Source organism: Megalops cyprinoides, chromosome 20, assembly GCF_013368585.1.
Source record: "Megalops cyprinoides isolate fMegCyp1 chromosome 20, fMegCyp1.pri, whole genome shotgun sequence".
Classification (NCBI taxonomy): domain Eukaryota; kingdom Metazoa; phylum Chordata; class Actinopteri; order Elopiformes; family Megalopidae; genus Megalops; species Megalops cyprinoides.
The window spans coordinates 12544170-12557878 of record NC_050602.1 but is presented as its reverse complement, the minus strand read 5'-3'; the positions used below and the strand labels follow the sequence as shown (position 1 = coordinate 12557878).

Here is a 13709-nt window from a genome sequence, read left to right as displayed (position 1 = left end):
TCACCCCAACAGCTTTGAGTGATCATTTAATTTACATCCAACATCAGTTGTGATGGACAAGAAGTATCTACACTAACTCTGTACTAGATGAAAGAATACATGCCTCTTGAAGACAGATGTCATACAGTGAGCAAAGGATCATGGGATTATAGTAGTTCTAGGTTGTGGAAAATGGAGCATACATTTCTTAGATTCAGGAAAATAATAGGAATGCTATTTATTTTTACATCGGCAGGTACTGTACATGATATGGACATTGAAATGGTTCAAATAATATTAAATTTATAAATGTAGTGCATTAGGTGCCTAGATTAGTATTATGCCCTCATATATAATTATATAATGACATATTTTCACCAAAACCTTAATTTTATTTAAATTTTTCTGGAACATAGTGTACCCACTCTGACACCTTTGTCATGTTCTGTTGTGCATATCTCTGGAGGAAGTTAACATTGAAGTGGCTGATTAGTGACTGGCTGCAGTGGGTCAGAGGAGCAGTCAGAGTGGTGAAGCGCCGAGGTGAGGCGGCAGTCACAGGCAGTCCTGCAGACAGGCCAGGATGAAGGCCCTGTCTCTCTCCTCCATCTGCAGACTCCGGCTCAATGCCAGCAGAGCTTTGGCCAGGGAGACGAGGGAGGGGGCCGGTCTGGCCTTCGGGAGTCGCGGGTTCGAGGGGAAACGCAGGCAGTGATGGAGACGCCCCAGAGCCTGGTGCAGCCCAACCCGGCCTGCCAGGAGGAATACTTCCTCTCTGGAAATGGAGGGTCCTCTGGGGGGGACAGAGGAGCTCGCGTCCTTGAACTGATGAAGGGAAGACAGACACATGCTGAGAAAATGTGTATTGACTGTGAAGTCCTCTCATGTGTGCATTGGGTGTGTAGATCGCTCTTACCTGCACACAGCTGCCCACGCTGAACCTGGCCTGGCAGCCCCTGGCGAGGAAGGTCACAAACATCCTCTCCTGCCCCAGCACACGCACCCCGACGCTCTGGTTGAGGGACAGGAAGAGGGGCCGGAGGGGCGTGGGGGTGTCCTGGTGCTCACCCCAGCGCCACCGTCTGGTTCGCGCCCCCCTCTCGTCCAAACACTGCCCCCCTGATATGTCTATGCTCACCCTGTGCAGCACAGAGAAATGGAGAGTGCTTGTGTCTGCACCACACAGCAAATTAAAACACTCAGAGAGCACAGAGATACTGGACCCTTAGTCAAACAGAGTTTATGCTTAAGCTGTGGCTCTGAGGTACAGGAAGCAGAGCCGTCACAGACACAGACACACCACACTGTTGTAGTAACTACCCACGAGACAGGGCTTATCTCAAAGACGGTGTGATGCATTGTCTAGCATTGTTTCTGCTGATAAACCATTACACAGTGAGAGAGAGGGCATGAAGGCAGGACCCCACCAGATGCTGCCGTTGCTGTGGTAGCAGGTGGCCCTGCCGTTGGATTGGAACAGGGCTCGTATGGGCGGCACGGGCACGTGGTCATCCTGCACGATGCAGACCATATCTTCCTGGCCGTCTCCAACGGCGATGAGCAAGGCCAGCTGACCAGAGGGATAGCTGTAGCCATGGTGATAAGGACAGCAACAAACATGCAGACTACAATGCTAGTAAACTAGTGGTTTCCCAATGCTGAGAGTTAGCAAGATGTACTGACTTGTACTGCCCAGGTAATGCTAATATATTACACAAATACATACTAATGTGCTAGTACATTATTATTATTATTATTATTATTAGTCCACTCACTTAACTGAAAGCCTCAGCAGACACAGTTGATTGTTTAATTGAAAGCACATTATTGTAGGCATGCCAGCTCAGCTCAGGGTTCAAAAGGATACAACACTTGTGTGGAGCCGTCAGGAAACACTGTGAGAAACTTGTTTCCATGGGAATAGTATTTCTCCCTGAACCCTTTGCTGTCCTGTGAAAAAGGCAAACAATGCCCAAAAAAGATAACCCTGCATCTGTTTAGATATTAATTATGATGTTATGAACTGGAATTATTTGCTTGGCACACAGTCACATTAAAGGTGGCTTCCAATTCAAATAGTGGCATTTACACATCTTAAATCTTTTTGCTAGTCTTATTGTGATGAATTGTTATACTAAGGGGGGCAACCGTTGCAGCCAGGATTTAAACCCATGCCTCACAGTTTTGGAGTCCTGCAATGAAGCTTTATGAGCAACGCAATGCTCAGAGTTGTACTGTTCTGTCAGACATGTACCAAATTGATCCAATCACATCTCTGTGTCATTCACCATGACAGCTGTACTCATTTGCTTCATAAAGCCTCACTTGCTAGTCCCAGCTTGAGTGCAGTGTTTACTGCTTCAAACTGCTGCTCACACCTCTTCTGCATTGAATATCCAGTAAAACCTGAGTGCATGTGTGTGGAAAAAATAAAGTTTTGCCCACTGTAGGACAGCCAGTCACAGCTAAAGAGGGAAGTGGTGGCTGTTGAAGGCAGATTCATGCATTGCGTCTTTTGGTACCTTCTTGTGTGTTATGCCGAACCCGAACACCCCTGGGCCTGCGAGGACATGCCCCTCCCTAGACTCAAGGTCCTCCTCCATCTTAGAGTCCTGAGAGAGCTCCCTGCCCACCTCCTGGGGCAAACAGCTGGAGAGCTGGAAGCTGATGGTCTTCGTTTGGGGTGTGCCTGTGTGAGTGACAGGAAAGAGCCCCATGACACGTCATGTCACAGAGTTCTGTTCATTGTGGTGATATTTGATGCTGGTTTGAAAAACATCTGCAGGGTGTTTGGGAAGATATGGTGGCGACGCCTGACGGCACTCACTGCTGTCTGCCGGCAAGATGGTGGAGTTGGCTGCCTGGTAGTACTGCTCCAGGTCCCTCTCCTGCTGTCTGAGGATGTGGTCACAATCACAGAGACAAGAGAGCGGTGAGGACAGACTCTCTTCTGAAGCACTGACCCTAGATCAGCCTCAGCTTTCATCAGCCTGTTGCTTAAGGTTCGATTTAGCCCTAAGCAAAGGCCCTAGCCCTAGCCCTGGGCGACAGTGTAGCATAGCAGTAAAGAGCAGGGCTCATAACCGAAACGTTGCAGATTTGATTCCCAACTGGGGCATTGCTGTTGTACCCTTAGATAAGGTACTTAACCCACAATTGCCTCAGTAAATATGCAGATATATAAATTGATAACATGTGAAAATGGTAAACTATGTAGATGCTCTGTATAAGAGTGTCTTCTAAATGGCAATGATGTGATGCAATGGCTGGTCCTGCATTGATGGCAAAATATAGCCAAGGCAAAACTTATTTATTTGCACAGATTTACCATTATGGTTTGTTAGTGAAAGCCTAATTGAGTCTGTCAAAGAGATAAATGTTGAATAATAGCGTAACCATGACACAATTACTCCCCCCCCCCCCCCTTTCTCCAGCCCCACCTGCTCACCTGCGCTCCTCCCTCTCCAAAGCTTTGTGCTGTACCTCCTCCTCCTCGGTGGGGGGGTGAGCGGCGCCGAGAACCCTGTCATCCCCCTGACCCAGCATCTCCAGCAACAGCCTCCACTCCTGGACCAGAGCCTCGACCAGATGCCGGGCCTGGGAGCAGCAGAACTGCCAGAGGGGGTCAGACAAGAACGCGCTCACCATAGGCATGTGTTCCTGGAAAGGGGCTGTGGTTTGAGTGACAGGGATTACCAAGTAAACAGCTCCGGTTTCCAGGAAGTCATGGCCCTGCCTCATACTGAGTCCTCCTGCGCCAATGTGCCTGTTGCTCTGCGCGTGTTGACTCACCTCCAGTCCTGCTGTCGAGCTCAGGTTGCTGATGTCGGGGAAAGGCCTCCCTGCCTCTCCACAGAACTCACACAGTGCAGCTGAGTCTCCAATGTGCTGGCGTTGGGAGGAACAACATGGAAAGTCCAGCAACAGTGACATCATCAGTCAGTGCTGGCCTTGACATTGGGAGGCGTTGTATAGATTTAGTTCGCCAAAACAGCATGTGATGTTGTGGCTAACAGAAACAAAGTCACCAGATTAGCCAAACACTCCCTAACAGTGTGATGGTGCTATGTTGTACTCACTTCCTGCAGTGATATTATCACTCACTGCCAGTACAAGGCTGGGTTGACTGACCCTTATAGTCTAACTGTTTCACTGAAAATTGACGAGGGCCAGCAGAGGTCAGTGAGAGAGTGGTTGGAGGTTGCTGCCTCATGTCCTGCGGATGGCTGACGGGGGGTCAAGTGACTGCATCTCTGTCTCTTGCTGTGAGGAGAGAAGTGATCTCAGACACTGTCCCTGTCTCTACTGGTCCCTCAGTGGTGGAATGAACTCCCCATGGGGTTCAGGACAGCGGAATCACTGGCCATCTTCCAACACAGACTAAAGACCCACCCTTCAGATTGCATTTCGGTTCCACCTCAATCAACGCCCCCAAACACCTGCTGCTTCTAGTACTTGCTGTTTATTTTACGTGTAGTATCGCAATGTGATTCTGTGATCTAGTAACTGATGCATGGTAGCATACTTGGCCTCTCTTGTTGAGTCAGGTTAACTTTGGGGTAGGGCTAGAATAGTGTTATGCTGACTCACTGGTCTGGGAGTGTTGTTAGCCTGGTTTGACACTGTTACTCATTCAGCTTCAATGTATACACTTATGTTCTTTTGTGCGGGAAGTGCCACTGAGTAAGAGTGTCTGCTAAATGAATGTATTGTAATGTAATGTAATGTAATGTAATGTAAGTGGAGAGGATGTGAGGGATACCTGAGGCAGGACGCTCCGTGGATCTGGCACTTGGTCCTGGGACTCCTGGCGGAACCTCAGAATGGCTGGCATTCTGAGCTGGGGAGTCAGGGGGGACTCCGGCATCTGCTACACAGGCAGGCAGACAAATGGAGACAGGCAGAAGCAGGCAGACACAGTCAGACGGAGAACATCTGCAAATGGATGCAAATGCTCTGTGTCATTACCCCAAAACTGACTGGGAATATGGAATATTGGCTAGAATTTTAGAATATTGTGCTGAAGCAAAGATTTTGTTAAGAGTTGAAGCATATCTATGTTAGAGCCGTTAGCACACCCATGTAGCACTAGCGTGCCATTTCCCACATGGTTTGAAACCAGATCACCATTTTTGAATCCCATAGTATCCTTACTTGATTTTTCATAGAAGAGCAGATTTCTCTCAGTTCTTGATGAGTGCACAAGGATATGGTATCTGGAGACGCATAACACACAAACAAACCACCTCTTTGTGAAAGGTGGTGAGGTCTGCAAGTGGGAGACATCCGTAGAGAGCAACATAGTTCCAAAAATATCAGACACCTAAATACATTGGACACAGCTGAATAAGATAATAGGAAACATTCATTCAAAAACATTTTGATTTAAAAACTATGCTTAAGTGCATGAAACTTGTTTCAAGCATACAAATATAAATAGTGAAGTTAATGCCTACATATGAATTTCTTTCCAAAAAATTTATTTTTAAGAAATATTTTTGGCTACTTTGAAGAATCTAAAATATGATAATTGTTTAACACTTTTTTGGTCACTGCCTAATTCCATTTGTGTTATTTCATAGTTTTGATGTCTTTACTATTATTCTAAAATGTCTACTATACATGAACAGTCTGACCTGAAGCTTAGATAATAAATAAATCACATGATTATGAAGATTAATGGTAATAAATGGTAATAAATATCATTAATTAATGAATTTTATTCATTCCTTACAAATGATTGCAATCCTAATGCAAACCAAACTCGCCACTTCCTCAGTTACATCGTCAGGCCTTCACATTCTTCACATCACACACCAGCTCTCATACCTGCTGCTGGCGGTGTATGTTGCACTGATGTTCCTCCCTGATCTCTTGTGCTGGACTGTGTTGTGACATCATCATTGTTGGCCTCAGAATGTACTGCTCGAGAAATTCCTGCTTCTTCCTCCTCCATTCCCTGTCCCTGGGGGACCAGTCTGTGTTCCCCTCGTTGCTGTCCTGAGAGAGACCTTCCAGAGAGAGACCATCCAATCAGAGAGACCATCCAGATTTACTCTCCTACTCCCAGCTCTGTCTGTTCTGCTCCCTACTCACCAATCTCAATTCAATGCTGACAGAGGCAGTATGTGTGTGTGTGTCTTTGTGTGTAAGATACTTGAATTCCTTCTGCACTTGTTTAATGCTGGTCAGGAGCTAGGCTTGTGTGGGTACTATCCAGCTATAGTGTTGACGGTCTCCTTGGAGATGGAGGCGTGTTAAGAGTTTTCTGTTTCTAATGGCCAACAACTGGAATGCAGACCGCACGCTGCTCAAAGACAAAGAGCCTTGGTTCAAACAGAGAAAGGTTTTTCATGGTAGTGTGAGTGCAAGTGGGCAGTTTCACCCGTGCACCGGGTTTAGGGTACAGTTGTCGCAGTGGAGTGTTGGTAAGAGCATTACCCTGAACCTAGTGCATGGGTGAAACCACCCCCCTCAGTTTCACTGTTTTCCTCAACTAATTCCTGTCCATTTAATTGATCATAACTGAGTTTTTCCTTAAAAATAGCCAAAAAAGAGCAAACAACAGCTGACTTCACCAATATATAGACTGAAACTCTATGTGGATTGTGAACATACTTATATAATTCAGCATGATTCAATTGACATAACTGCAAAGTTAAATAAAAAAAAATGTTTATTGGAGTGTACATTAGCAGAACAGACATAAAATGAAATATAGCTGCTAGCAGTGATTACAGAGGCCAAGCACAAAATCATAGCTTCACTATCAATACCAATCAAGGAACAGGCCGTTTGATGACAATACACATATCCTGTATTCAAAGAGTCCAGCAGTCAGTGGGGTGTGTGAAAACTGTTTGCCTGGTCCACTTTGAATGACAAAAGATACAAGTTAGTGTAAATGACAAAAATATGTCTCATAAATACATTACTCATTTAAAAACATTTCAAATAAAATACTCAGTACTGCTGTGACATCATATGTAATGACAGAGCCATCAAACCTCCATTGCTGTTCATGTGACTACAGACTATGAGTTTATACAAATCAGCTATAGCTAACAACCTATTACAAATCTGAAGTGAGGAACTCTTCTTTAGAACAGCCAGCATACCAGAGAGATGTATTATTTATCAAACTTGATACTATTTGGCTGAAACATCAATGCCTTTACTAATGTGATAATTAGGTTGAACCTCCAGTATTATTGCTCTTTGTAAATAGGAAAATACATGTTATGCTAGAGGGTAATATCTGTGCATAGTTTCAGGTCTCTACACCTGATTGATTTATTGACCTGTTATGTGTAATATTTGTTCCCCACATTGGATTATCACTGCAGCTGCTTGGCCCCTTTACAATGACAGCACAGAGGGGGCTGTGGTGAGTGAGACTGAGACCGAAAGTACTTTTCAAAACTTACTTCCTCAGTCTGAGGTAGAAGGAGCAGGTGCTCCTTTGAAGCATCTCTCTGAACATAACTTTACAATACACATATCAACCCACAAAACATTTCGCATTAGTTTCACCTTAGCTCATGTGAAACATTGCCGAAAGGTTTTGGTTGCGATTGAGTCATGGCTAGAAAATGTATTTGCGTGTTGTACCATTCAGATGTTCATGATTAACAAGCTGAAGTTTGACGGCTCTAGAGCTTGTGTTTTAAACCACTCACGCCTGAAGATTTAAGATAGCACAGCGGAAAAGGTGTTTTTTCTTTTTTTAATTTAACGTGCTTTTTGGAGGTGTCTTATCTTCTAAACAGACTTTTCATTTTTCACACTTTTCATTTGTGTGTTTCTTGAATAATCACCGCAGAGGTGGAAATTTTCCATCCAACTCTCTTTCTTGAAAAACAATTCTCAGCAGCCAGGTTCATAGGATACTGTGAAAGTGTGCTTTGTGATATGTGTTTCTGTTTTTTTTTTTTGTCAACAGTCAATTTGGTTCCCTTTGCCATTTCTACAGATGGTGTGGAATCCACCTGCCTCCTTTGATCCAGGCTGAGATAACTGGGTGCTTGAGTTCAAACCTGGAGAAGCAAGAGTTCCACACAGACATGGCGGTTGTATCTCCCAAGCATTAGCAGTACTCATTTAGTCTGTGCCCAGGCCCAAGACTCAAGGCTGTGGGGGACTTTCAGGGATTTGGGGCAGGACGGAGGCGTCCCCCTTGGTCCGAAAAGCCTCTGTGACCCTTTGCCTGAAGCTGTGGGAGAGGTAGAAGTAGAGGATGGGGTCGAAGCAGAGATGCAGCACCGCCATTAGCAGCGTGGCCTCCTTGGCCAGGTAGAGGTGGCGCTTCAGCCAGCAGTCGGTGATCACCCGGTTCTGGGTGAGGGTGTAGGGCGCGCGCACCGCGTGGTATGGCACGAAGCACACCACGTAGGCCAGCGTCACCACGGCGATGCTGCGGGCAGCGTGGCGGGCGCTGGCCTGCTCCTCTGCGCTGCCGCCCCGGCTCCCCCAAAGGTGCCTCAGCACAAAGGCGTTGGAGCAGAGCACAGCGACCGAGGTGTTGAGGAAGACGGCCACGCACAGAAAGCTGGAGAACGTGTGCCAGTGCAGCCCCAGCTCCTGCTTGAACTCGGCGCAGGTGACCAGTGGCTTCTCCGGGATGTCCCGGATGGGGATGACCATGTTGGGCACCATGATGAAGAGCACCACCGCCCACACCACCGCCGACATCATCCTGGCGAAGCCCGCCTCCTGGATGCGGAAGAACCGCGAGCTCGGGGTGAGCTGCAGGTAGCGGTCAGCGCTGATGAAGGTGAGGAAGATGATGGAGGCGTACATGTTGATGTAGATGAGCACGGCGGAGACCTGGCAGTGGAAGATCTTGAGGCCCCAAGGCGCCACGCCGAGGTTGACAGCGATCTTGAAGGGCAGGGCCAGCGTGAGCAGGAAGTCTGAGGTCAAGAGGTTGATCAGGTAGACGCTGATGCATTTCTTGGCGTCACGGCTTTGTATGAACACCCACAGCGCCACCAAGCTGCCCACCAAGCCGATCAGGAAGATGACCGAGTAGGAGACTGTGAAGGGCAGCATGTTGTCGTTAACTGTGCAGTTGACTGGCGCCTCTGAGTTAGGGGCCTCCATGGTGACAGTAGATAGTTGAACAAAGTTCAAAGTGGTAGCCTATGCAAGATAACAAAAACACCAAAATTATCAGCTGCCTGCAAATGCACCATTGAGCACCATTGAAAGAACATAACAGGATCACAGTCAGAAAATTAGAAGTGGTCATTTTTTTAAAGTGCATGTTTGATTTCACCTTTGTTATAAGACAAATTGATACAGCAGATATAAAACCTGCAAGGTGTTGAATAATCCCTATATCACATTTGGTCTAATTCAAGCAATGGCAAATATTTTGATTCAATAAATATTTACATTACTCTATGTAGAGTAGTGGATCAATGGAATGAAGTCGTTAGTCTTGAGACTTAAGTCTTAACTATTGAAGTCATTGTTTGTTTGGCATTTGTGCCTAGGTTGCTATCTACTGTGATGATAGAGAAAGTTAAGTTAAAGCTGTAAGGATACACTGGTGAAAATATTTGTACAGCTTTTACATAGAGTTGTACCTCTCAAAAGGACTATACAACAGGCAAAAATGACAAGATAAAAGCCAAGCTTTGAAAATAGAAGGATGATGATATGCATGGTGTGTCCTACAATCAATGATTCATGCTCTCTTCCACATGAAAAGACACAAACAATTTTCAAAATTATCCTCTCAACATGACAGATACCATGAAGAGACAGTGACAGGCAGAGAAAGATAGTAAAAATGAAAAACATTCTACCAGACAAAGGAATCTGCAGGAGCTGGGCTTCGACATGGACCGAAGTCAAAGACCTGCGTTCGACCTTGTTCTGTGTGTCTTGCCGTTTCCTGTCACTCAGCCCAGGAGCTGAGGTGTCATTTGGCTGTCGGAGTGAAGAACTCTTCGCGTTGTTCAGCCAATCGTTGCCACCAGACTCACAGAAACCACAAATGAAAGCGTCAGATATGAAACTGTGAACCATAGCCCTGTCATGGAGGTGCTGTGACCCCTCTGCTCCTTCCCCCTCAGCCTCGCTGTTCAGTGCGATATCCTACCATCAGAAGCTTTTAGAATGAGGATGGATTCTTCTAGATGGAATTGAGAGAACTATTCTCTTTGTTGTCTTGTGTACTCTAGCGTTGTGGTGGAAAAAAGCCCCCAGAACGCTCTGTCTGAGCACGCTGTCTGTGACTTCCTCTCTAGAGATCTCAATCGTGATTTTTCACTCCTGCCAGATATGATGATTTTCATCTCTTTTGGAAAAAAATTCTCTCAGAAGAATATGTGTATGTGCAGTCTGCTAGTACAGCAGTAGTACCAGTAGTGCTAGTACCTTGAAGTATCTCGTTGCAGTTGCCACAATGTACACGTAGACTGTGCTGGTTGTAAAATGTACCTGTGGATGTGAATAGTTTAACTTTTAAGATAAGGTATGGTAAGAGAATGTGGTTAAATATTTGAATCAGACCATTTTACTACATCACAATATTTTTTCAAACAGAAAGCAAACCTTACTTGCATTACAGCACACTATGACTTTACTTATGTTACATTAGTATAGTATGTATAGTAATTACTTGGAGAACCTCCAATGATTCAGAATTCAAAATATTGTTTCAAATGGGTAAGAGACAGTGTATAAAATAAAAAAGAACATGTGAATGCTAAAAGAAGAGGATTGCAAATAAAACTGAACAGGAAATACTTTTTCTTGCTGGCTTACTGGTTTGTTGCTCTGTAAATATGGCCTTTGTAGAGAGAGCGGATGCCAAAAGAGGAAGTCACATGCACCCATATCATACAGGGGCACCATACAGAGAAGGACAGATAGTGCCTGATTGGCAGGTCAGGAACCCCCCTTCCCTGCAAACACAAATGCACACACAAACACACACACCCCCCCCCCCCCCACCATCCTCCCGGATGGATATATTAGACTCATCTCGCCATGACAACCGCTGTACTCCGTGGTTGGCAATTGCGACTATGTTTCACGCAGCAAGTCATCCAGTGTTTCTCACTGATGTCATCGGAGCAACATACAAGCACCTGATGAGTCAAAGGGTTCCCGAGAGCAGTGAGGCGTGCAACCCCTGCTGGAACACCTGAAGCCATTTGGAGCAAAGACAGTTTGTTCTGCTGCTGTGGGCTCCCGATCGTCCTGAGCAGATAACAGGGCTGGGATCAAACCTGGGCCAAGTCCTGTTATTGTGCCTACCAAAGGTTGATACTTTGCATCTTCTTATTTTGAAACAAATGTTTGTTATACAAATGGATATAAATATGCCGAATATGCAACATAACATCTAATCTCAGTTTCATATACTTCCTTTTGGCTTTCCTTCAAAGCAAGCACATCAAGTGTGTTTTCAGGTACCTCATCAGACATGCCAACTTCATTATCATGACTGTTGAATTCAGTTTGCCACAAGCATGCTTATGAATTATTGATGTACACACCTGTGCAATTTCTCTGACAATCAAGTCAACGATACAATGATATCTAACAGTGCAGAATCCTTTAAATACATGACACCCAGTGCCTAAATGTGCAGCACGTTCCACAGATGTTCTTGGGAGACCAGTATGGCTCATGGCTAGGTGGATACCAGAGTGCCACATTTTATTTTGTTAACAGCACCTGCAATCATACCTTAATTGTGAAGGAAAAAGAAGCTCTTCACTTACATACACACACACATCCAGCACCACATACAGCAGTGTTTCTCAATCTTACTCCTGGAGCCCCCCTGTCCTGCATATCTTCTATCTATCTTTGCTCCAAACACACCTGATTGAAATGACTAACATGCTCTTGATTAAATCAGGTGTGCTCAGCTAATCAAAAGTGCCACTGATGAGTTCAGTCAGGTAGGTAGAGCAGGGAAAGATGGAAAACGTGCAGAGCAGGGGGGGCCCCAGGAGCAGGACTGAGAATCAGTGACATACAGTGATGCCAAACAATAAAAAAAACTCTGGGTTTGGAAAGTTTATCATTAATTTATCTCATGATGGCAAACTGAGTTTATGTGCACGGCACTGTTATGACATGATATTACCGTGAACTTTTTATCTTGTGGGAAGTGAGAGGGACCAGTATGGAGTAATCAAAAACCACAGGATGAAGCAAACAAATCAAGCTATTCACAGAGCATCCTGCACAGGATTCTGGCAAAATGCATTCACCTGTTTGGTGAAAACCAGTTTGTTTGCCAATGTCAGGTCAACATAAGCTCCCACCTAATCTTTGTCTATGGCTACTTGAGCAGGTCAACCATTTTAATAGATGTTCAAACGGGACAGTGAGGGCATCCACTAAATGACATATTTGCCCACGCCTAACACAACACAATGTTCGCATCGTTGGTGGCATTGTTGTTTTGGGGATGTAACAGCAGAGGCCGCCATATTTCCCGCAACCTCTCTCTGAAGGGTCTGCAAAGGTAAATGTATATTAGGGGGTCCAGACAGACGTGGGAGGTGGAGAGCCACAGGAAGAACTTCTTGGCAATTCTCAGTGATGCTTTTTTACAGACGTGGCCACCATTAGTCTGCAGCTGCGTGTAGGGAACACGTACGGCGTGGTATGGCACGAAGCACACGAAGAACACCACCAGGACGATGAAGACCCGCACTCTCGTTTTGCGCCTCCCCTCGTCATTGCTGCTCCCAGAGCTCCGGTAAGACTGCAGAACCTTCTTGGCGATGCACGCGTAGCAGAAGACAGTCAGAAGGCACACGGCCCAGAACATGATCTGGTTGGAGAAGATGATGAACTCGTGAACGTCCACTCCGGCGGGGCTCTTCAGGGCCATGCAGTTGTTCCCCGACGCGTTGGCGGGCCTCTGGTTGGTCAGGATGACAGTCGGAACCACGGTGCCGCTGAATAGCAGGATCCACATGGAGGCAGACAGAGTCGCGCCGAAGGCCAGGGTCTGACACAGCAGCCTCCCGAAGGGCTGGACGATCTTGAAGAAGCGGTCCAGGCTGATAAGCCCCATCAGCAGGATGTTGATGTACATGGAGAAGTAGAAGAGAACGTCGGAGTATCGGCAGGCGAAGGCCTTCAGCTCCTTCGGCACCCCGGGCAGGTCGGCGGAGGCCATAAGAGGGATGGTCAGGGTAGTGAGCAGGTCGGTGGCGATGAGGTTCTTCAGGTAAAGTATGAAGGTGGATTTGGCAGGAATGTGGAGCGAGACCCAAGCTGCCGCGCCGTTAAGAAGGAGAGCAGGAATGAACAACATGATGTAGAGACAAAGGAAGGTCAGAGCCATCACCTTCTCATTGATGTCACAGTCTTGTGGAGATGAGGAGAACAATACACCTGGATGAGGGATCATGGTAGCACTGCCATCAACCTTGAAAAGCAGCATATAAAAACATAAATTTTTAAATCTTAATATGTCTATGAGCTGTATCAATACACTCAAGATTCAATACTTTCAATCAATATTTCTTTAAAAAGTATGGGATGCTCCTTTCATCCAGAGTGCCTGTTTTAGTTATTGCAATGCATCTAATTCAAGGATAAGATGTCATTCATTTGGTCTGCACTGTTTTGTTCTGGGTTTTATCAGTTGTGGGACCTTATGTTTGCAAGAACATTAATTCATTTCTATGCCTCCTAAAGATACAGTGCACTTCTTCAAAAAACCTCCTGTTATTCATGCCTCATTA

At 45.8% G+C, this 13709-nt stretch overlaps 3 protein-coding genes across 3 annotated transcripts; all 3 read right to left on the bottom strand.

Annotated features, from left to right (window-relative positions):
* Window positions 1-490: 490 nt before the first annotated feature.
* Window positions 491-4846, bottom strand: LOC118796101 (glutamate-rich protein 6). Its single transcript, XM_036554931.1, has 9 exons — window positions 4742-4846; window positions 3772-3867; window positions 3428-3591; window positions 2807-2874; window positions 2502-2668; window positions 1847-1929; window positions 1407-1565; window positions 896-1118; window positions 491-798 (listed from the first exon to the last, which is right to left on the bottom strand). The coding sequence occupies exons 1-9, from the start codon at window positions 4844-4846 to the stop codon at window positions 535-537; spliced, it is 1329 nt and encodes a 442-aa protein (XP_036410824.1). The 3' UTR covers window positions 491-534.
* Window positions 4847-8050: 3204 nt separating this feature from the next.
* Window positions 8051-9866, bottom strand: LOC118795315 (probable G-protein coupled receptor 171). The gene is made up of 2 exons (XM_036553725.1): window positions 9792-9866; window positions 8051-9120 (listed from the first exon to the last, which is right to left on the bottom strand). The coding sequence occupies exons 1-2, from the start codon at window positions 9825-9827 to the stop codon at window positions 8104-8106; spliced, it is 1053 nt and encodes a 350-aa protein (XP_036409618.1). The 5' UTR covers window positions 9828-9866; the 3' UTR covers window positions 8051-8103.
* Window positions 9867-12370: 2504 nt separating this feature from the next.
* LOC118796100 (P2Y purinoceptor 13-like) lies at window positions 12371-13372 on the bottom strand. The gene has a single exon (XM_036554930.1). It carries the CDS (start codon window positions 13370-13372, stop codon window positions 12371-12373), a length of 1002 nt encoding a protein of 333 aa, XP_036410823.1.
* Between the last annotated feature and the right edge of the window lie 337 nt (window positions 13373-13709).

Coding starts and splice junctions, on each gene's coding strand:
- LOC118796100 (XM_036554930.1), bottom strand. CDS start 13,372: ATGATCCCTCATCCAGGTGTATTGTTCTCCTCATCTCCACAAGACTGT.
- LOC118796101 (XM_036554931.1), bottom strand. CDS start 4,846: ATGCCGGAGTCCCCCCTGACTCCCCAGCTCAGAATGCCAGCCATTCTG. Junction 3,592..3,771: donor GCTCGACAGCAGGACTGGAG/GTGAGTCAACAC, acceptor CCCCTCTGGCAG/TTCTGCTGCTCCCAGGCCCG. Junction 2,875..3,427: donor TTGGAGAGGGAGGAGCGCAG/GTGAGCAGGTGG, acceptor CCACATCCTCAG/ACAGCAGGAGAGGGACCTGG.
- LOC118795315 (XM_036553725.1), bottom strand. CDS start 9,827: ATGTCGAAGCCCAGCTCCTGCAGATTCCTTTGTCTG. Junction 9,121..9,791: donor CCTGCAGATTCCTTTGTCTG/GTAGAATGTTTT, acceptor TATCTTGCATAG/GCTACCACTTTGAACTTTGT.